Here is a 22,163-nt window from a genome sequence, read left to right on the forward strand (position 1 = left end):
ATTACCTGAGAAGATGATTGTTTGATTGATTGATGATTGATTGATTGATTGATTGATTGATTGATTGATTGATTGATTGATTAACTGATTCAGGTATAATTGTGAAGATTTTAACATGGAAAAAAGGATAACTTAAAAAAAGAATGTACAATTCTAGTCAATTAAAATTCTTGCAATATTTTTTTAACCAAATTTTGGAGGTTAGGGTTGCCAGGTAATAGCATTAATTTTTAGAGAAATTGTAACTGACATAATCTGTTATAGTTCGGTAGTATAGTTGTCCATACTGACAGTATTGTCCTAACCTGCAGAGTTCTGTATGTCTCTGTGTGATCAGATAATAGAATCTGGGTAAATCACAGAGCAAAGAATCAGTGTTATCAGAAATGATCATGTCATCATTTGTTCCATGAAGAGTTGTTAATTCTCGGATTAAAATGGTAACATAGACAAAAACATAATAATTGCAGTTGGACTACAAGACATGATATCACAATATAAATGTAGAATTTGGTTTAAAAATGAGATGTCTGCCCTTTGAAAAAGGTAAATGATCGACACTTTGTTTTTTTCAGTAGAAAATCTTTGTCTTTGGGTTACAAAATGAGAATAATTGTTCCTACTGGATCCTCTGTATGTGGAGGAATTGATGAATCATAGAGGTTACTGTATCAATGTATTTGTGTCAGTGCAGCTGTCAGCTCAACCATTTCAGTGCCTAATGCTACCCTCTTGTGGTTTTACTGTGGTCACAAATGGACAAATGGATATTTTTAAAAATATTAAAAAGTCATAGTATAGTATGTCATAAAAAGTCATAGTAAAGTATGTCATGAAAAATCTGAAAAAGTCATAGTATATAATGCCATAAAAAATCATAGTATATTATGTCATAAAAAGGTCATAAAAAGTCAAAGTGAAGTATGTTATAAAAAACGTCGTAGTATAGTATTTCATGAAAAGTCATAGTATAGTATGTTATAAAATGCCTTTTTATGACTTTTTTCGACATACTACAGTATGACTTTTTTTTCGAATTTTTCGACATACTATACTATGACTTTTTCAACTCATTATACTATGACTTTGATGACTTTTTTTGGACCTTTTTCGATATGCTATACTGTGACTTTTTTTGACATACTATACAATGACTGTTTTGAATTTTTCGACATACTATACCATGACTTTTTTGAATTTTTCGACATACTATGACTTTTTTCGACATACTTTTAGGTCCTGAGCATGTGTGTATACTAACAGACATACAATACTATGACTTTTTTCGACATACTTTTAGGTCCTGAGCATGTGTGTATACTAACTTTTTTCGACATACTATACTATGACTTTTTATGACTTTTTTATGACTTTTTTCGACATACTATACTGTGCCTTTTTTTGACATACCATACCATGCCCTTTTCATGACATTTTTCGACATACTATACTGACTTTTTTTTTCAGAATTTTCCAACATACTATACTATGACTTTTTTAGGACTTTTTCCGACATGCTATTCTATGACTTTTTGACATACTTATGCTATGACTTTTTTCGACATACTATATTATGACTTTTTTTCGACATACTATACGATTACTTTTTTGACTTTTTTGACATACTATACTTTTTATGACTTTTTGATGACTTTTTTCAGATTTTTTTCAACATACTATACTATGACTTTTTGTGACTTTTTCAACATCACAAATAGGTACTGAACTTTTTATGACTTTTTGATGACTTAAAAAAAAAAACGTCATAGTATGTCATAAAAATGTCATAAAAAGTCATAGAATATTATTTCATAAAAAGTGTCTCACATTAAAGTATATATGTCATTAAAATATCATAAGGCATATGGTATGTCATAAAAAATCATGGGATTCTATGTTAAAGTCTTAAAAATGTCATTTTAAAGTTAAGGTATTATTGGCGCTTAACTATTTGATCAACTTTTAATACTTTTAAAGACCATGTGGACACCCTGGACCTGATAATTTACTAATAACTGTCTTGATAATGAGCATAACTCCAGTGTAGAATAAAAAGTCAAGCACCATTTAAAAAACATTGTTTTATTGCATCAATGCTTAATCCTTTGACTTTTGTACAGATTTATGTATTTACAATTTCATAATTATTATGCCTTTAATAAATAGTACAACTTAAAGTCTTTAACTAGCCTATATGTTTAAATATTACACATGCAAAGTATGTATAGTGTGTGCTTGTCCAATACATATGCTAGGTTATTAGCTATCTACAAAGTTACATAACAAAAATGTGTGGGATCCAATCACCATGCTACTGAAGAGACACTGTGTGATTCCCCTCCAAAAAAAATCTCTTTAGGCATGCAACCGTTCTGCAGGGGCAGGTACAGTTTGATTACAGTAAAACTGTAACCACAGTAACTGTAACTCAAATCCCCAAAAAATATACACAAATTTTTAAAGAGAAAGTTCTTCTCAAAGAACAAATTAACAATAAAACACTACACACCCCTACATGCCAACCATGGTTAGCTGTGAATTTGGTGGGACATTTCCACCACTACTGCAAGAAATAAATAAAAATCAAATCTTTTAATCAGTGTCACTTTTTCAGATTAAAAATAAATCAAAACCAGTGTGACCTACAAGATTTCCCAAATGTAATATTGGTCATTTATCTGTGAATTAAATCTTCTACAAATTCAAGAGGACTTTTTCTGCCATAGGCAACTAATCTATTCCTATAAATACATTGTGTTCAAATAAGTAATGCTCTACCCACAGTGTTGGTAGATCAAAGTCAACCTATACATACATACATACATACATACATACATACAGTACATACAGTACATACATACATAGAAATCGTCATATTTTAACATTTAAGATCAACAATTGCCAGACATTGTGAATATAATGCTAACAACACACACTGTAGTGGGACAACAACAGGGACAATGCGCACTCACTTGACCTCTAGATGGCACTCTCACACAAACATAAAGCGCTCCTTTTCATTTCACCAAAATGGATGACAGGTACAGTGCAAAAACAATAACAAGGACAAATTAAATCAGACATGACGGACACATTTCTGCCACAAAATGCCAGATTGATCTTGTATTTCCACGTAGGAACAGGGAAATGTGTTGTCTGGTCCACCTCTGCGGAATTCTATGGCTTTGGCAAGAGTGTTCAGAGGGAGCAGAAAGGGCCTTTGCCACCTGCGTCTGACGTGTTTGTAATGATGCAGGTGCCTCTCTATCTGCTGATCTCCCTCCCTGCACCTCTGAACCCCAGTGAGCAGAGAGCACCGACAGTCATGCACATTCAGAGATACTGTACACCTTCAACAGACACTTGAGACACTTCAGACGTGGGTTACAGTATTTACAGAAGACACTGACTTGATCGCATGCACTTGATAACATGGGTGTTTGTGACCCCTGGCTGGGTTTACATGTTGAGATGAGAGTCAGTGCAGGAGCTCAGAGCCGACCTCCGCGAGAATTAACCAGTCAAGATGTGTCGTGAAATCCTTCAGTGCTGTGAGAAAGTTTGCAAGGCCCCTAATTTTTTACAGAATTTGTCATGGTTCAAAATTCTTCATCTGTGGTCTTTGCATTGTCTTCTATCACACAAATTGGAACAGTTTCATGTTTAAAAAAATGAAAGAAAGTAAATAAAAAAGTATGCATGTCACTGATACACTTTTTTCTTTTTGCATTTTTGCGTAAGAAATCGTTGCAGAATTTTGGTTGAAGGATGAATTCATTTCAATTTTTTTAAGTGCAGTAAGAGTCACACATTAATGGATTAAGAGTTGTTTTTGTAATAAAAAAAACTGAAATGAAAAATGAAATATTAATAAAAATAGAGGACAAATCAAATGATGCCTTAGTTTTGCACACCTTTTTATTTTAATGTTATATATGAAATTTATGAAACTGATCAAAACTCCTACATTAAGAAATTAGTATAACTTCATATAAAGTAAACAAATAATAAAACAGACAAAAGGCAAAACGTTTAAATTATTTGACTTTAGAGTTGTTTTTGAGCGCAATAACTTTTGCAGGAAACTAAAGGGGATTCAACTTTTCACAGCACTAAGCTGTAAATCATTAAGTATATTTGTTGGGATTTGAAGGACAAAACAAAATCCACCCTGAAGCACTTCAACACTGTTCAAAGATAGTCCTGTGTTGGTGGTGATATGCCTTCGATCCCTAAGTCAATTGTTTTTATTTCCAAGGATGACTGGCCACTGCAGATGATGTGGTATCACATACTTTTTCAAACTAATATGAAATTTTTTTAAGTATCAGCTTAATTTAGTAATGGCACCAACATACATGCAGGTCTCTCAAATCTGTCAGGGAACCAGAATGCATCATGGCCACAAGACATGCATGTAGAGTAAAAGGTTCAATTCAAGTTTTGTTGACTGGAAAACCTCTTGCTATTTTGATCTTACGATTGTCTTCGAATGCAAAGTTTCACAATTTATTCTCTGGGGGTTGTCCAAAGTAATTTTGGGAAACGTAGGAAATAACCAATTGAGGCAGAAACAATGCTGACTGAGAGAAAGTTGAATTCAATCACCTTGCAAAATAACTCCTGGAGTGCACTGAACACCACGAGAGATGATATATATATATATATATATATATACACCCAACAGCGTTGAGGAGAAAGAGGCAATCTAAAACCAAAACTTCCAGAGCTTCTGTGTTTATTCATGAATATCAGGAGGACAAAACACCACTTCTGGAGTTACCATTTAACATTTTGTTCACTTGACTGCTTGGTGTGTGGGGCTGATGAACTGATGCCGGCACTTCAGCCCACAGACGCAGTAGTTGAAAATAGAAAGTCGGAGAGCTGGAGTATCATAGCGCCCTGGGAGCTGCAGGAGATGTGGCCTGACGCGTACAGATACTTGAGTGGCAGCGAGGACTTCTCTAATTCCCTTTCAGGGCCCAGACTGCAGCCTTGGTAGCTCATCAGACTCCTGGTGGGTGACACATCTGCAGTCACATCTGGCCTGCTTGGAAAAGCAAGTAGCTCTGATCTCCTGCACTCAATTTTTGTTATTGCATCAGGGAAACAGACACGACAGCGTATTATGTGTAATGTCAGCCCTTGAATGTCCCTGACAGAGTAAAGGGGGAGGAGTCCTGCAAGACTCCTCATGCTGGCTTCACAGTTTCATTGGATGTCAGGTGGTGAGGTGCCACTCATTCAAAAAAACTAAAAATCATTTTTAAAATGGACTTTGTCGATGGTTATTTTAAGTGTTATTCCTTGTAGTTCTTTTCCTATCAACAGGGAAATGACCACACCCACTGGCATGCACATGCAGGCTGGCTTGTTCCCCGCTCACAGTGGGCGCAGCTACTCCATGCCGTTCCTCAGCATCTGATTGGCCGCGATGAGCATGACGCTGATGATGAATGCCATGGCAAAAGCGCAGATGAGGCTCTTCCTCACGCACGTCTGACGGTTCTTCTTTGAAGGGTGAACTAAAAGAGAAAAGAGGAGACAAACAAAAAAAGACGATTAAACATAAATAAGAAAAAGTTCCCCAAGTGTCAGATCAAGATGATAAAACTTCTGTTTCTGACATTTCTTTGAATTTTGAATTTTCTGCAGAAAGAATATAATGAAGACAAACAGAGGGGGCACTGACACCAAGTACATTTGGAGTGGTTTATTTATACTGTGTTCACTCCTTAAGTTCCATTGGTAAACTGTTCTCCATCAGGGGAGGATAGTGCCATTCAAACTTATATAACACAAAATGTGAGGTTCCTCTATCAAGAGAGTTTGTTTGGAAAAGGAATGTAACTCATACTAAGTGCAGAAAATGTCTTCAAAAGGCAAGGGTTTGGGTATTAAGAGGATTGATGTTGACATCTGACGGTTGGAAAGCCTAGCATAATAAAATAAACGGAGGACACACCTACAGAAGGTCTGGACTGCAGCTCAATTTGCAGCACAATTTTTATGTATTCCTTAATATATTAGTAAGATGTATTAATGGCAGAGAAAGTATAATTAAGCAGTGAGTGAAGATTATGTATGCTCATCACATCAAAAGTTAAGGGGTTGGAATAAGATATGATTCGATTCCACTTCATTGCGGTCCAAATCTTTAAACCTGACAAGACAACGAGCTGTCAAACCTTAGCACAGTAAACATGTTATTTGTGTGTTCAGGTCACTTTGGCTTGGTGACTTTTTTATTGAGCCATGCACCACAAAAATATACTGCTACTACTATAAGGCCATTTTCCATTATGGGTAGGTGGACCAAAGGAAATATCCTTGAGGTGTGATCACACATCAGTGTTGCCAGGCAGAATTAACAGCTCTGCTCTGGATACCATCTGAATGAGCATTGGGTAACTGGGCAGTGATCAGCAGAGAGAGGGACACTGAGGTGAGCGTCACAATTCACAGGACTAGACTGATTTTACAGATAATCAGTGACCAATCAGAATTAAGTTTTCAAAAAGGCTGTGTAATAAGAAATAAATAAAATAACACATAATGGACAGATAATTTAGATCTTGTAATCTGTTAGATTGAAAGAAACACAAAGTAAATTTTACCTGTTACCAGGTGTACTACTCAGCCTGTAAAAATAGGTGTATAATATCTCCTGTGTCTCTAGAGGGATTTTTCTATACAGTCTGAAAAGTCTAAAAATAACCGATGTCATCTCTGCTCGGACACTAGTTTTAAAAATGTTAACAGAATGCCAAGGATACAAACTGAAGGTGTGAGGTTTAAAAGAAATGGGAATGTAAAGGTAGGCAAGTAAAATCTAATTAAGGAGGCTATTCAGTTGCATTATGGGAAGTGTAGGATCAATCGTGTTTGGAGCTTGGCCCATATTAGGGACTAAAAATCAGGATATCGTGGCCTCTGTTGCTACGATTTTGACCATTGTTTTTTAATCTGTCTCTTATGAGTCCCCTGACTTTATGAAAGTGCATACTAAATCACTGGAGTACCCCTTTAATTTCATGTCCATGAAAAAAGATTAGTCATGGTCATCAGATGTTGACAAAATTAGTATATACGGTACATGCAGCTAAAACGCAAACTTCCTTGATATGAATCCTATCTTCATGAAGGTTTTAAAGTTCTGTTTTTGTTTAAACTGTTTTTGCTGACTCACTGTTATGGTCATTTTGGAGAGTCTGTCTGTCTGTCTGTCTGTGATGCTGTAAAATTGTTTGTATATCAAGCTTAGAGGTGTTTTTAATGTTTTGTTCAATCAATTTAATAAGTATCACTGAGGTTAGACTAAATATTAGTGTCATTGTGTGAAAAAGGGTGGTGAAGCAGCAAAATCCACCTTAAGACTATAAATTGTGTGTCTCCCCAGTACCCCGTTTATGGACGAAATATATGGGAGTGCAAGTAAATGCACCATGTTGAACTGAAGGACATTATACAGAAATCCAAGCTGACACACATAGTCACACAACAGCAGTAAGTCAGCAGCTCTTCCTCCCTGCAGCGGATTGTCAGACTGGGAGTTGCTGAAATGATTTTACCGGGCCGCGGTAATTAGGGGAGCTGGGCCAATGACCCACAGCCACATGACTCACACGTTCACTTGTTCTATTTTTGACTTTGAATTCAAGAAGCACTGAAATCATCAAAAATGCCTCTTAAATGCTGTTCCAAATAAAATGCAATGTGGAAAGCAGGACAAAAATTACTACATTTTTCTTGGCTCAGGCATTGCCATTAGTTGGCAATCTCCAGTTAAAAAAATACTATTCGAGACTCTCACATCGTATTAAACATGAGGTGACATGATTTTTAGCCAAATGGATTATCTAAGAATGAGATTTTGGCCAATAAGCAAGGTTATGTAACTAAAAACTAGATAATGCTCTTATCTTGGTCGGTCATAGTGGACAATATGTTTATTTTTTTTTTAAACCTGAAATTAACCAGGGTGATTTTGCTAAGAACAAAAATCTCCTTCAGGCTCACACTCGCATACAGTTACTCACATTCACACAGTGAAGCCGTCTAGTACAACCACAGTCTCATCTATTGGCCATTGACACCACAGTTTGTGTAATGAGGTAGGTATGTCTGTCCGTGTGTCTGTCTGTTCTGTCTGTCTGTCTTCCTTTCTTTCTTTCTTTCTTTCTTTCTTTCTTTCTCTAGCCACTTTTCTAATTTTGAGGCCACCGCTGCTGTGACACATCTACCCATTTACAAAGCCATTGGATCTGTTATTGAGTCCTGAAAATTATATATTTTTTACAAGCCTAACCATCCGGGATGAGATTATGTAACTGATTTATAATTCAAACCGTTTCAATAATGCACTACAATTTGGTGTCATTTCCTTGACACAAGTGCAGCTAATTTTAATTTCAAGTATCTATCTGTAGTTGTATTTGTCAGGGTGAGTTGAACAGGGTGTCAATAGAAAGAGCATGTGCTCAGCTCCTAGCTGGACTGTGAAGATGGGAGGAGAGGTCTAGACATTAGTTCTCGGTCCAGTCGCCTGAAACTGCTGTCAGCCTCATAAAACACCTCCTCAGCCGCCTATAGTAACTACACTGCTGCCAAATATCCACAAAGGATTTTCCTCAGATGACCACTGTGGTCATTAAGGTAATGAGGTGTACGCTGGTTTACAGGCGGAGACTTATGGCTGTCTACATTCACTTGCGCTTCAAAATCAGTTGACCTATAGGTGAAATAATGATAGTAATGATTAGTAAATGGTGTAAAAAGTGCACAGGTTACAGTATTGATATGTTGTAAAAGGATATTTAGTTTATTTTTTAAAGTCAAAAATAGGGAATCTTGAGTTTTTATCTATCCAGTGCAGGGTAATTTAGTTCTTCAGTTGGAAATAGAGCTGGGCAATATATCGATATTATATTAATAAAGATATCGAGGTATTTGGTCAAAAATATCGTGATATATGATTTTCTCCATATCGCCCAGCCCTAGTTGGAAATGTTAAATACATGACCTATTGTGCTCTAGATGATTTTGCTGTGCTAAGAACAGCAATAGAAAATTCTTTTGTACATGGAAAAAGTCAACAATTACTCAAATTATGAATATTGCTAAGATGGGGGGGGTCTTTAAATCTGTATGGCAGCTGTGACATTTATGGATCAAAATTGATTTCCAGGATTGCGTCTGGCTGCCAGGCACTCCCTGAACAGCTGCTTCTCTTGCATGTTTCATTGCAATTTACGCTATTGGTGCAATTTGTTCAGCAGTGAATCTGAGCCTGGTTTACTTCTATGGATCAGGGGTTACATTCTTTCTTCTGTTGTTTTCTGTTGTTTGCTCCCCGCCATATTGATTTTAGAGCAAGGTGAAGCCAGAGGGAAATCAAGTGCCTCTATGCTACTACCTCATATACCAGTAAGCTGAAGCAATAAGCACCAGAGTATGATGAATTGTGCTCAGTATAAATCACACTGTGACACAATGTATTGATTTCTCCATGACTAAGAACATTTTGGTGTCCCTGTGTGGCAGGTGGTACTCATGGACCTTGAGGCTAAAAGATGTGATTGCTCTCTATGATCCTGCAGTGGCCAGTCTTCATCATAAACCCAATAGGAACATCATGTTGTCATCACTCCACACCAGTTTAAAGACCCTGATAAAGTGCTCATTGACATCAGTATTGGCCAAGTAAATCCCCTCAAGGACAGGCCAGAATCACAGGCAGGTGGTGTTTGGTAGAGAGGGACATTAAGGGCTGTTTGGCCTCTGAGCATCATTTTAGCCAACAGAAAGAAATATACACAACCTTGACTAGAAAGAAAATATCTCTCTGCAATTCAATTTCACACATACAGTATTATTAATCTTGCAAACACTTCTGACCAGTCACACTGCATAACAGAGTCAGTTGGGATCCTTCTCGACCATGCTGCCTTCAGGATATGTGGGAACTGGGATTGTTATGACCCAGCCTTTCCTACACCCCAAATTCATGTGGTTAGTGTCGGTACAAAATGGATGCCAAAACAATTTTTTTAAGGCTGCTTTCAAAGCACACGTCATCAGTCAATGTAGACACGCAATCAATAATGCTGCACAAGACAGCTTAACATTCACATTAACAATCTTTCACTATGACATTTCTACTTGCACATTTGTCTGAACACAGCATTAGCCAGCTCTGAAAATGAGAAAACGAGGGCCAGAAGTAGGCCAAAGAATCAAGATTAATACATCAAAACTTTCATTTACAATTGTGTTATCCACATTAATAAAACATTTGCCCCTCCAGTAATCTCCATAGTGATCAATCTGTTTTGACACTGAAGCTTTTAAATGAAGGCTCACTTGCAGATAACAGAAAGAAACAAACCTGACAGCAGGGGCGGAGCCAGATGTTGTAAACATTCGGGGCTTAGCCCAAACCTAGGGGTGTTCGATGGCATGCTCCCCTGGGTAGATTTCAACCCCCCAGTTGGACTCATTGAATCCGCAAGAGTCTCAGCTTTCCTCTCAGACTCAATTTTTGCAATTTCAAGACTGTATGAACTGTATGCAGACATATTCAAACACACCATTTTAGTATAGGCAAATATAACCTTTATATTGCAGCGGATTATCATAAAGTGGGCATGTCTGTAAAGGGGAGACTCGTGGGTACCCATGGAACCCATTTTCATTCAGATATATTGAGGTCAGGGGTCAAAGGACCCCTTTGAAAATGGCAATGCCAGTTTTTGCCAAAATTGTGCCCATGTTTGGAGCATTATTTAGTCAAAAAGCTAGCAAAGCAGGGATTCCTGATACCAATATACTGCTCTAGTTTAAAAACAGAACCTGCTACAGCCTCTAAAATACAGTAGAGTCGGCCAAAAAGATTCAGAGCTTTTGAGAAAATATTCGGAGCTAGAGCCCCAGAAGCCACCCTCCCGCTCCGCCCCTGCCTGAGAGAGAACAGCAGGATGTGCATGGACGTGTTAAAAGGGCAGTGAGAGGTAACGAATCAAAGCAACAAGCATCTGCTCCGCTACAGCCAAACAGATGCTTGTTAATATACGGGACTGCCTGGACTGCATACTGAACACACTGTGACATCTGGCCGTCTATAAATTCAATTGCTTTTCAGTCTTGTTCTCTGATCATTTAAAAAAAAGTTTCATTATGTCAAGACCCCAAAGCACAAAAGACTCACAAGGCCAAGTCACTGAATCTGAATTCAAACCAGGCATGTGAAGACAAAAATGCTGAAAAGAAACAATTACATTTCCCATTTTTATAGTGAAAGAGTGAAAAAGTCCTAGAATACCCTCTACTGCTCTGATATCCATACATCTTGGATGGCTAGTTTTGCAGAGCCAGGTCATGCATATTTCATTCGCGACTGGTGACCGGCTGACGCTGGTCCCCACCAACGCCCCAAATCAATAAATCAGCAGGTGTGCTGTGACTCTGTTGGATGTAGATCTTGAGCCTAAATTCTTCCTGACAGCATGCATTACCTTCTCTCCTACAGTACCACACACACACGCGCACACACACACACACACACACACACACACACACACACACACACACACACACACACACACACACACACACACGTCTAAGTTCTAGTGTGTGAAGTTAGCTCAGGGACATTTGCTCACCTCCCTCAAACTCTGTCTGACAGTTCCCAGAGTTTTCCTTCAGGCTCTCTTCCTCGTTGATGATGATGTTCTCAATGTCCTTCATGGTGAGGTGGTCGCGGAAGGCGTAAAACAGGATGTGTTTCAGCTCCTCCAGAGTGATTCTCTGCATGTCGAACTGCAGGGGGAGGAAGATTAGAGGAGGAGATTTAAAAAAAATTTAATAAAAAATGACCACTTTCCTTTCACATAAATAAACTGTGTGTACTTCTGCCCTACGCCTGGCAGGATAACATATTAATTGAACAAGTACTAACTTATGTGTACTCATGTGACACAACTCTTCCACAATTTTAGTCTGCAAGCTTCAATAACACAAATAAAAACTCACACTGTCACCCTGAGCTGTGCAGCACAAAAAACTGCCATTCAGTTTTTGCTGCCAACAACTTACAATAAATAATGTGCATTGTAAGTAGAGAAGAAAGCTCAAATGCATAAATCATCATGCATGTTCTAGTAATTGTTTACCATGCATCCAGCACAGACATCGCTCCAATGCATTTACTTTAATCAGAGTGTCAGTGGAGTGTCAGTGGATGCGTTGATTAAAGTGAATGTGCTGGGGTTATAGCCCGAAAGTGATTGATTTATTGTTCAGTTTGAGCGTTTACACACTTCAATCCAAAAGAAGGTACACACACATACACATACAAACACACTACAGCATGTAAAACAGAAGTTTGAAGGTCTTCCTGAGAGCAACTACACATTTTTCAGAAGTTCAGATAAATTTATTGCCTCTAGCCTGACTTGAGGAAGACCTTGCTTGCCTTTGATCGCATCCCCTGCTTGAAAGCAGAACTTCACAGCAGTATTAAAAAAGTGATAAAACATTCTCTGTATGAGCTGCTTAAAGGCAGCAATGCAATCAAGCCAAATAGAAATAAAAGGCTTCAGTGGCAGGAAATTAGTGAATGTGATACAAACCTGACTCAGAATGAATTAAATATTACAAAGTCCAGACGCAGTTGAAAGGACTGAATTCCTCTGAATCACTCTGAAAGTTGGCATCAACATACCCTCTCATATTTACTGACTCAATAAATACAACTCCGTTTATAAGGCTATTGATAAAATGCTCTCCGCTGTACACACCAAATGACTAGTTGATTATAAACAGTCAATATTTGCCTACCATGGTGGATAATAGTGATACAACAGAATTAGCAAATGTATCTCCTCTCCCTTGTTTAAAGCTGCAGGCCTGACAGAAACCTTTTTGACAGGTTTTGGTATGAGGCTAATATAAAACAAGAAGGCATCGTCAGAACTGACGTCACACAGTGGAGGACGGGGAAAGTCTCTGACTCCTTCTATCCATCACCTCACTAGCCTCAACGAATCAGAAGAGTGGCTGTGAGGTAAAAACACTCCATTTTGAACCCATTGGGTGGTTGGGTCTTTTCTGTGCTGTGCTTCCACCTGTTACAGTCACTGCCTTTTGCCCAGTGCATGCTGGGATGCACTCCCATCTGCGACCCTGAACACAATAAGCTGTACAGACGATGGATGGACATGCACAACAATGACTGAGTCGGACCGGTGAAGCCTGTAAAGCTGTGCCAGGCACAGACATACGCTGAGTTACCAACTGGACAGTACATTATTGCTTATTACATTTTTTTTTGTGCAAATAATTATATACAAAGGTTTCTAATTAAGGTTCTAATCAAGTTCATACATGTGTTTGAATTTGTATAAATTCTTACCAGTTTTAGTAGAGGTTAGTAGTGAGGAATAAATACCTCTTCTAAGATATAGTTACAGTCAAGACAAGTTTTATTTTCCTGTTAGCTTGTATTTTTTTTAGTCTAGACTGAACCACAGGAGAAAGTCTCGCTCACTCTCTTCTCTATTTATATATCACAACATGTCGTGAAAAGACTCAGTATTCAAGTGAAGGAGTTCTGATGCTAATGAGCTGCAACACACAGATAACAATCATTGTGTCCCCAGAGCTCAACGTTCACAACCAGCAACATGCACACAAACTCACAATATTCTGTGTGTGCATAATTGTTCATATCCATCTAATGTCACCCATCATGTGTAGCAGCATAAAACAGATGTTTTTATTTGTTTGTTTCAGAAACAGCTGACATGTCCCTCAAGACAAAAGAGCTCGTTTTTTTTCTCCACTAGTCGATATCCCCAAGTTCCACTTCCGGGATTGCTCTGTTGCCGCCGGAAATTCTGCCGGATTTCACTCTTTTATGTCCGCTACTTTCTGCTTTCTTTGTGTTGGAATTTTAAACTCCGGTCAATTTATGAGGACTATTGTTAACTGCTCCTCAGATCTCTGCAGGGTAAATCCAGACAGCTAGCTAGACTATATCTGTCCAATCGGAGTTTTCTGTTACATGACTAAAATAACTTTTGAACGTACACATGTTCAACCAAAACAAGTTCCCTCCCGAGGCTATTTTGCAGAGGCACCGTGGCTCTGTCCGGCGCTTAGCACCGCCCAAGACGATTGTGATTGATTTAAAGAAATGCCAATGAACCAGAGCACATTTTTCTCCCATTCCAGGATTGCTGTGTGGACTAGCCAGACCCTCCTTCGCAGCGCTGTGGAGGAAGGTCTGGCAAAGCGAGACTATTTCTCCACTCGTCTCCCTCTGGGGAACAGAGGAAGAATGAAACGCTAACCTATCCTAAACAGACAGATCCACCTGGATCTCACTTACTCCCCCCTGGAGTGTTTGATTGTGATAGACCTTCGCACAACCTTGCTGCTAACGACGCCATCGCTGGCGGACATCAAGAGGCTAACTGAGCTTCATTTGCCAGGGAAAAGAGGGACGAGCCAGAGGATAGATTCATTCACTGAGCAGCACTCCAGTGTTAGATAAGAAAAAGCCATTTTATTTTCTCTTTTCCACATCCCACCGACTTGCTCAGACTATATTCATATTCAAGCATGGAGTGACCTTTATGGGGGAACATGGTGAAAGAAAGGGGAGTAGAAAAGAACGATGCCTGTGGACCTGAAGTGACTCAGACAAAAAAGATCTTTAGTAGGACACCCTGTGTTGTGTGACCTGCGGTGACCTGCGGTGAAGCCCGTGCAAAAAGAGAGGAAACCTTCAGTAGTCTTCTTTGTCACACAATCTTCAGAGAAGTTCAGTCTGAAGAGTAATCACATGCCTCGGGCACAAGTGCTTTTAAAGGAGAATCTGGAAAAGTTGGAAAGGTCACATAGTGTTAAGACCTGCTGTGGTTTCAGGAGACTTGTTATGAAATGACATGGAATCCCAGACGGAGTGATTTAGGTGATGGAGATTGACATGGTTACTAAAATATGTCTTCTACGAGCTGATTTACTCATAAATGTGTATAAAAAAAGAGTTTCAACAACATCAACAAGATACAGAAGACACCAACTCTAACCTATGTCTGAGATGCCATCATTAAACTCAATGTAATAAGTTGTATTTTTTTTAGGGCCCGAGCGCCGACAGCGGCAAAGGCCCTATTGAAACTGAAGGAATTATTATTATTCTTTCTTTCTTTCTTTCTTTCTTTCTTTCTTTCTTTCTTTCTTTCTTTCTTTTTACTGTCAAATGAATTGCCTTTTTGAGGGGCTTAACATATTCAAAAACTCACCAAATTTGTCGGTCGCATGAAGTCTGGTGAAAATTTAAGTATTTTAAGGGTTTCGCGAATAGCCGCACAAAAATGGCTCGCTAGCGCCCCCTAGAAAGTAAAAAAATTGAGCCCCTGCAGTGCGTTTAACGTAGACTCACGAAACTTGGTACACATATGTAACATGTCAAGATGTACAAAAAACTTCTTTAGAGCCATACCCTAAACCCAACAGGAAGTCCGCCATTTTGATTTCAAAGTTTGGCCATTCCCACATGTCGTACTTTAACGAACTCTATGGCGTTATGTATGGCGTTATATATGTGTCACATTCCTGAGCGAGTAATTGTATGTTTTGAGCGCAGAGAACTATATTGTGCAAGCACATTACATTTTGAACAGAAATTAACACTCGCAAAAAATAATTTAGTTTGAGTAAACAAAAACCTATTTCGGGCACAATAAATGTATTTGCATGTCTTTCTCTGCTCGCAGGTAAAAGCTGCTGCGCTCCGGTCCTGTCTCCCTTGCTCTCAACCTCGTCTCTCTGCGTGCTCAACTCTAGACACGCTCGCTCAGATTTTCACAGCGTTACAAGCGTGCCACAAAACCAACCAATCGCAGAATCAAAAGGTCAATTCTGATTGGCTGTTCACCTCCAATTACATCGCAAGTAGCAGGAAAGACATATCTACAGGGAAACAGTTTTTGACACAACACCTGCAGTGATTCCCCAGCAAGGGGTATCTCTGCTGTAGCTAGTGGGTATTTGGAAAGATTGTGGAGCAGCTTAACTAATCAAAATAATTTAATTATGATTGATTTAAAACAATATATCAGCTGAAACAGCTCAACACATATGTTTAAACATATAGCGAAGTAATCAATGGTAGAAATAAAAAGCTAAAAGTGGCCTACTGGCTTAGCTAACAGTTTAAATGATTAGTTAAAAGTAATGTAGCTATGACTTTTAAAACATTAACCACACTTCAAGTAAAAGGCCAAGCTAGTAGAATTTCTGACCAAACGAACCTAAATGTCTATAGTTCAATTGCATGAAAATGTAAGAATATTCACTTTAATAGGATAGTGTGAACAAATTGGGAATTGAGGGGTGGGTATGTGAGTTAATATGACAGGGATGTGGGGAAACCTCAGACCAGAAGGGTTGGAAAGCACTGATCCACAGTATTTTATATTATTGACCGACCGGTATATTACAGACATGCCTTAATAGTTGTGTTAATCACAACACCGTTTTTTGAATTACATAGCTCCGTGTGTGACTAACATCATCCTTCACAAGAAATCTAATATTAGCTAGCATGGATACAGTCTATGCATCCAACATATTCATCTGAACAAACCTAAAATGTCACAATACAGCCACTTAAAAGAAGTTTGTAATACTGGTTACATCGATGTGGTGTTTTATTAACTTTAATTCTTTAAGGTTGGTTCAATTGACTTGCAAAGTAGCTATCCGTTGCTAACGTTAGCTAGCCAGCTTATTTATGTCAAAAAGCAGTAGCTAACGAACGTTACTGCCAAGATATGATTTCATTTTAAGACAGATGACAACACTTGACGAGTCTTATAACACCTCTCTGGTCTCTCGTGAAATCATATCTTGGCAGTAGTTAGCTAACGTTTCTGCTTTTTGAGATAAATTAGCATTAGCAACGGATAGCTCATTCGCAAGCTAATATAGCAACATAATTCAGGTTAATAAAATACGGTAATGTAGCTAGTTACAGTGCTGCGAGGCCTGTTCAGATGACATGTCGGCTGCTGTGTGTGAGCTAGCTAGATTGTGAAGGATGAGTCAAACATAAGGAGATATGAGTCAAACAAAACAACGGCATTATAGTACACACAAATATTAAGACATTTCTGTGATATAGCTATGTCAATAATACAAAATACTGACCGAAATGTGTTCTAATCCAGTAACATTAGTCCAGCGGCGGCCTTAAGCATCTGGGGGCCCGTTTCAATAACTAATATGGGGCCCTACCCACATAAAACATAAACATAACAGAAAAAGCAAGGATTCCTGTTGGTTTGCATCAATGGTATATTATTGTATTACGTGCACTTTCAGCTTAATTGATTTGCGCAGTATATTTTCAACTGTCTGGGCTGACTTAAAAAAAAAAAAAACAGCTCAAACATCCCCTCAACTTGGATTATTTAACAAAAGCAAAGAAGAAAAAGTGTCTGACACTGAACCGAACTTTTCATAAATAAGGATGGGCTCCGCGTTTTTTCAGCTCCGGTCAGCTCACCGGGCGGCGAGCGTAGATTTCACCTGAGCCATTTTTAGAAATCCACCCTTCTGTGTTTGAGTGCTGAGAATGCCCTGATAAGTTCATCTTTGTCCAGCGATTTTGTCACCTCGTGCTCAATTGAAATCCGAGCGAGAGTTGAGCCTCCTGGAGCATTGTTGACCTCAGGTGTGCTTTATCGCCGATTTTAAAATCAACGAGACCATAATTAAAAAAATGAACATCATTCTGTGTTGCAGAAGACTTAAAACAAGCGATTGTGTTTTTATTAGCTTCAAGAAACTCCTCTCTCCGCTCGCTACAGTCATGGGCACTGTCATCATGAGTCGGAGAGCGATGCTGAGGTTTGGATGCAGTTCAACTAAATTGTTTCTGTAAATGTAGCTCAGAATCTGCAGGCCAGTGGTTTCTTTTGCTGGCACGGCAGTGATAGCAGCCGAGATCTCGCGCACAAGGTCCTCAGCATCCACATGGCCGAGGGTTTTTTCTATATTTGCGCAGCTTTTTTGAGGGTGTATTGTCAATGGTACCGGCGTTTTTCGCGCTTCTCCAGCTCACGCCAGCTGTCCATATTGGCATGGTGTGTATTGGATTTTTCATGATCATGGAGTGTGAGAGTGAGTCGTTCCCACATTCTGAAACCTCTGTGAGTGAGACTACTCGTCCGCTTGCCAAATAAGGTAGGCCTACAGCAGAAACAGAAGACTGAATCGGATGATTTTGAGTAGCCTACACCAACCATGACCTGCGTATATTTTCTCCATTTTTCATCTTCATGAAATATCTGTCCTTGGTAAAACGGCGGTGTGATTGGCTTTGTGTGAAGTTAAACTCCTCTATCTGAACGGGACCGCTAACAATATCAATTCGTTGGTCATCGGCAATATGCTCTGGCCAGCACCCCGGGTCTGTCTCTGTAAACGGGGCTTTCTCCCTGGCATCTCCCTCACCTGTCTCAGCGGTAGGATCTTGATCGTCATGTTCTTGTTCTACTAACAATGTTTGGTCATCATTATTGCCAGCAGTTTCAGTTGAAGACGGATAATCTGTATTTTGGCTAGCATCCTGTGACGGGGGTTCGGCCGCTGCTGTCGCCGGTAGGTTTACAGATGCTGGACCAAAGAAAGAGGTCACTTTTGGTAGACTGAATAAAGCTTTTCTTTTGTTGTCCGATATCTTTCGTTTTTTAGCACCACTGGCATATGTACGTTTCATTTCCTCTTAAAATTCTTTTTTTCAAAATAACATTTTAACCTAATGGCAAAAAGGCAAAGGTATTAAACAAATAAACTACCGGTATTATACTTCAGATCGCTTAAGCCGTTCACTGGGGCGGTAAACGTCGCCATGGTAACCGCGAGTTTGACCAATCAGAGACGTTAGTGTTGTTGTTGAATTTTGGGTAGTGTAGTATTTCTCCAGAAGATCGCAAATAAAAGGTTGATTTCATACCTTGTGGCTTTTATAGGAGCAGAAACGTTTGTTTCGCAACCTCGTAGCTCGTGGTCAATCTAACTTGGATGGTTTAGACATTATGGCTGAAAATTAATATCCTACGGAGAAAATGAATGGGATTTTGCTGGTCTGTTGGGGCCCCCCTTGGAGGGCGGGGCCTGTTTCAATTGAAACGGGTGAAACATAGGTAAGGCCGCGTCTGCATTAGTCGAACAGCTCCACTGTAGACGGTATTTGCCGTACCAACAAGTGTTGACTGAAAAAGACGGTTCCTCCTAGATTTTTGTTTCCTGATATTGCAATCTAATTGGAGACGAACAGCCAATCAGAATTGACCTTTTGATTCTGCGATTGGTTGGTTTTGTGGCACACTTGTAACGCTGTGAAAATCTGGGCGCGAGCGTGTCTAGAGTTAGGCGCGCAGAGAGAAGAGGTTGAGAGCGAGGGAGACAGGACCGGAGCGCAGCAGCTTACATTTATTGTGCCCGAAATAGGTTTTTGTTTACTCAAACTAAATAATTTTTTGCGAGTGTAAATTTCTGTTCAAAATGTAATGTAATGTGCTTGCAAAATATAGTTCTCTGCGCTCAAAACATACAATTACTCGCTCAGGAATGTGACACATATATAACGCCATAGAACTCCTCCTAGAGATTTCCTCCGATCAACTTCAAACTCGGTCTGTGCCATCGTAAGATGTTAAAGATGAAAAGTTGTTAAAAGAAAAACTTTTCGTCATAGGGCGTGGCCGTGGCAGGGCGGCCATTTTGTGCGTTTCGCCACTGAAACAGGAAGTGGGTGTAACTCGAGTGTACGTTGTCCGATTACCTCGAAACTTTTCAGGATTCATAAGAGTCCAACCCTGAGGACAAATAAAGGCCGATATTTACTTAAAGTCATAGCGCCCCCTAGTGGCAACAGGAAGTAGGCCTAAAAGTCAAGGTGCTATACTTTAACGAACTCCTCCTAGAGATTTCATCCGATGGACTTCAAACTTGGTCTGTACCATCCAACACCTTAACGATGAAAAGTTATTAAAAGAAAAACTTTTCGTCAGACGGTGTTTAGCGTTGAACAAAGAAGTTGTTGTAACTTGAGTGTACGTTGTTGTATCTGCCCGAAATTTCTCACGATTGACAAGGGTCCAGGCCTGAGGACACCTAGAGGCCTAAGTTGACTTTTGGTCATAGCGCCCCCTGCTGGCAACAAGAAATCTGCCTTATATGACAAACATCATCCGATTTACATGAAACTCAGAATGTGTGGTCTAGATGTGATACTGAGCCGCCCCCTATGATATGACCACGCCCACTTACTCAGGCCACGCCCCCTTTCATAACATTTGAACCGTTTAAGGTAGAGTCTTGTGTGAGGTGTCATTGAACTCAGCAGAGAGTTCCTTCTTCATTGGTGATGGTTTGGCCCGCCCACTATGTGTAAGCCACGCCCCATTCCATAACATTTCAACCGTTTAAGGTATACCCTTGTGTGAGGTATCATTGAACTCAGCAGAGACTTCCTTCTTCATTGGTGATGGTTTGGCCCGCCCCCTATGTTCAAGCCACGCCCCCTTTCATACATGCTGACCCATCTAAGGTAGAGTCTTGTATGAGGTATCACTGAACTCAGCAGAGACTTCCTTTTTAATTGATGATGGTTTAAACCGCCCCCTAAGCTTTAGCCACGGCCCCTTTCATAACATTTGAACCATTTAAGGTTGACCCTTGTGTGAGGTATCAATGAACTCAGCAGAGAGTTCCTTCTTCATTGGTGATCGTTTGGCCCGCCGCCTATGCTTTAGCCACGCCCCTTTTATAACTAATGACCCGTTTGATGTAGACCCTTGTGTGAGGTATCATTGAACTCAGCAGAGACTTCCTTCTTCATTGGTGATCGTTTGGCCTGCCCCCTATGCTTTAGCCACGCCCCTTTTTATAACTAATGACCCGTTTGATGTAGACCCTTGTGTGAGGTGTCATTGAACTCAGCACAGACTTCCTTTTTAATTGTATTTTAAAAAGGGGCGCTATGCTGTTTTCTCGCTTTTTGCTGGCAGGTTTCTCTATAGAGCTCCCCCTACAGCTTCTGAATATATATTTGGCAGCTCATATGTTTACTTGTGTCTGACTCCTCGCTCGGTCAGTCTGCCGTTTCCTCTTTCTCTGTTCCTCCGACAATGCTTTCCTAGCTTTCTGCTTCTTTTTTGCCGGCTCGGCCATGACGCTAGCGTGAAAAACTCCATCACTACCTTGTTAGCCAGTTCCTGAATGGGCGTACGTGCGCAGTGCCGTGAAGCAATTCGTTACATCACGAGACCTGATATCACGCAATACTTCTTGACGCTGCGGCCGGTGGCTCGACGGCCGAAAGTTGCAAGGGTGGTTTTTCCGCTCATAGGCGGGCGCTAGGGGGAAGCGACACGACCATCATTCAACTCGAAAAAAGTCATATAACCATTCCAATGACTCCGAAGCTGTTCAGTTAAGGTAAATTAAGCTAAAAAAAAAAACTGCATAGTTCCCCTTTAATGATGAGAATACCAACATTTTATATTTTACAACCACAATGCCACCATTCCAAGTTTGGTTACAGTTGGCAGGAATGATGGTTGGCCCACTCCAGGCCCCAAACATTTGACTGGAATAACAAAGTGATTGTTACTGCTGGATTTGTAATGAGAAAGCTGACAAATGGCCAGTTTTTTATGACTTCAAAACTTAAAAAAAGAGATATTACATGGCATAACTTTACACCAGACAGACAGATATAGATGATAGAGTTTCGATGCCACCATGGCACTATGAATACTAGAAATGCTAATTGACAGATGGACTGTTTTTATTCTACCATCTGTATTTTATATAGTGTTTTCTATACTGTACTTTTAGACTGTATTCTGTGCTTTGTTATGTTTTATGTCTGTCTGGAGACTGTGGGAGCATGCGATGCAAGACATCTGAGAACAGATTATAGAAGTATTATCTTAAAAACAGGCTATCAACGTGAAAAATCTCCCCATAGGTATCAGCAACATTCAATAAAACTTTAATTACAATAAGAATTATCAAGATCAATCTAAAGAGACACACTGAGAAAGCTGTTCTCATCCTGGCAGGAACACTGTCCTTGG

The 22,163-nt window shown here is 39.5% G+C and overlaps 1 protein-coding gene across 2 annotated transcripts in view; it reads right to left on the reverse strand.

The window, feature by feature from the left end:
* Window positions 1-2,858: 2,858 nt before the first annotated feature.
* Window positions 2,859-22,163, reverse strand: part of caln1 (calneuron 1) — a 74,142-nt gene continuing 54,837 nt past the window's right edge. For both annotated transcript variants that reach the window (XM_039790840.1, XM_039790833.1), the window contains exons 5-6: window positions 11,664-11,820; window positions 2,859-5,528 (exon numbers count right to left, since the gene is read on the reverse strand). In XM_039790840.1, the coding sequence (XP_039646774.1) occupies window positions 5,401-5,528; window positions 11,664-11,820 (285 nt within the window). In that variant the 3' untranslated portion in view covers window positions 2,859-5,400. The remainder of the gene's footprint in view (window positions 5,529-11,663; window positions 11,821-22,163) is intronic.

Source organism: Perca fluviatilis, chromosome 2 (genome assembly GCF_010015445.1).
Source record: "Perca fluviatilis chromosome 2, GENO_Pfluv_1.0, whole genome shotgun sequence".
Classification (NCBI taxonomy): Eukaryota; Metazoa; Chordata; class Actinopteri; order Perciformes; family Percidae; genus Perca; species Perca fluviatilis.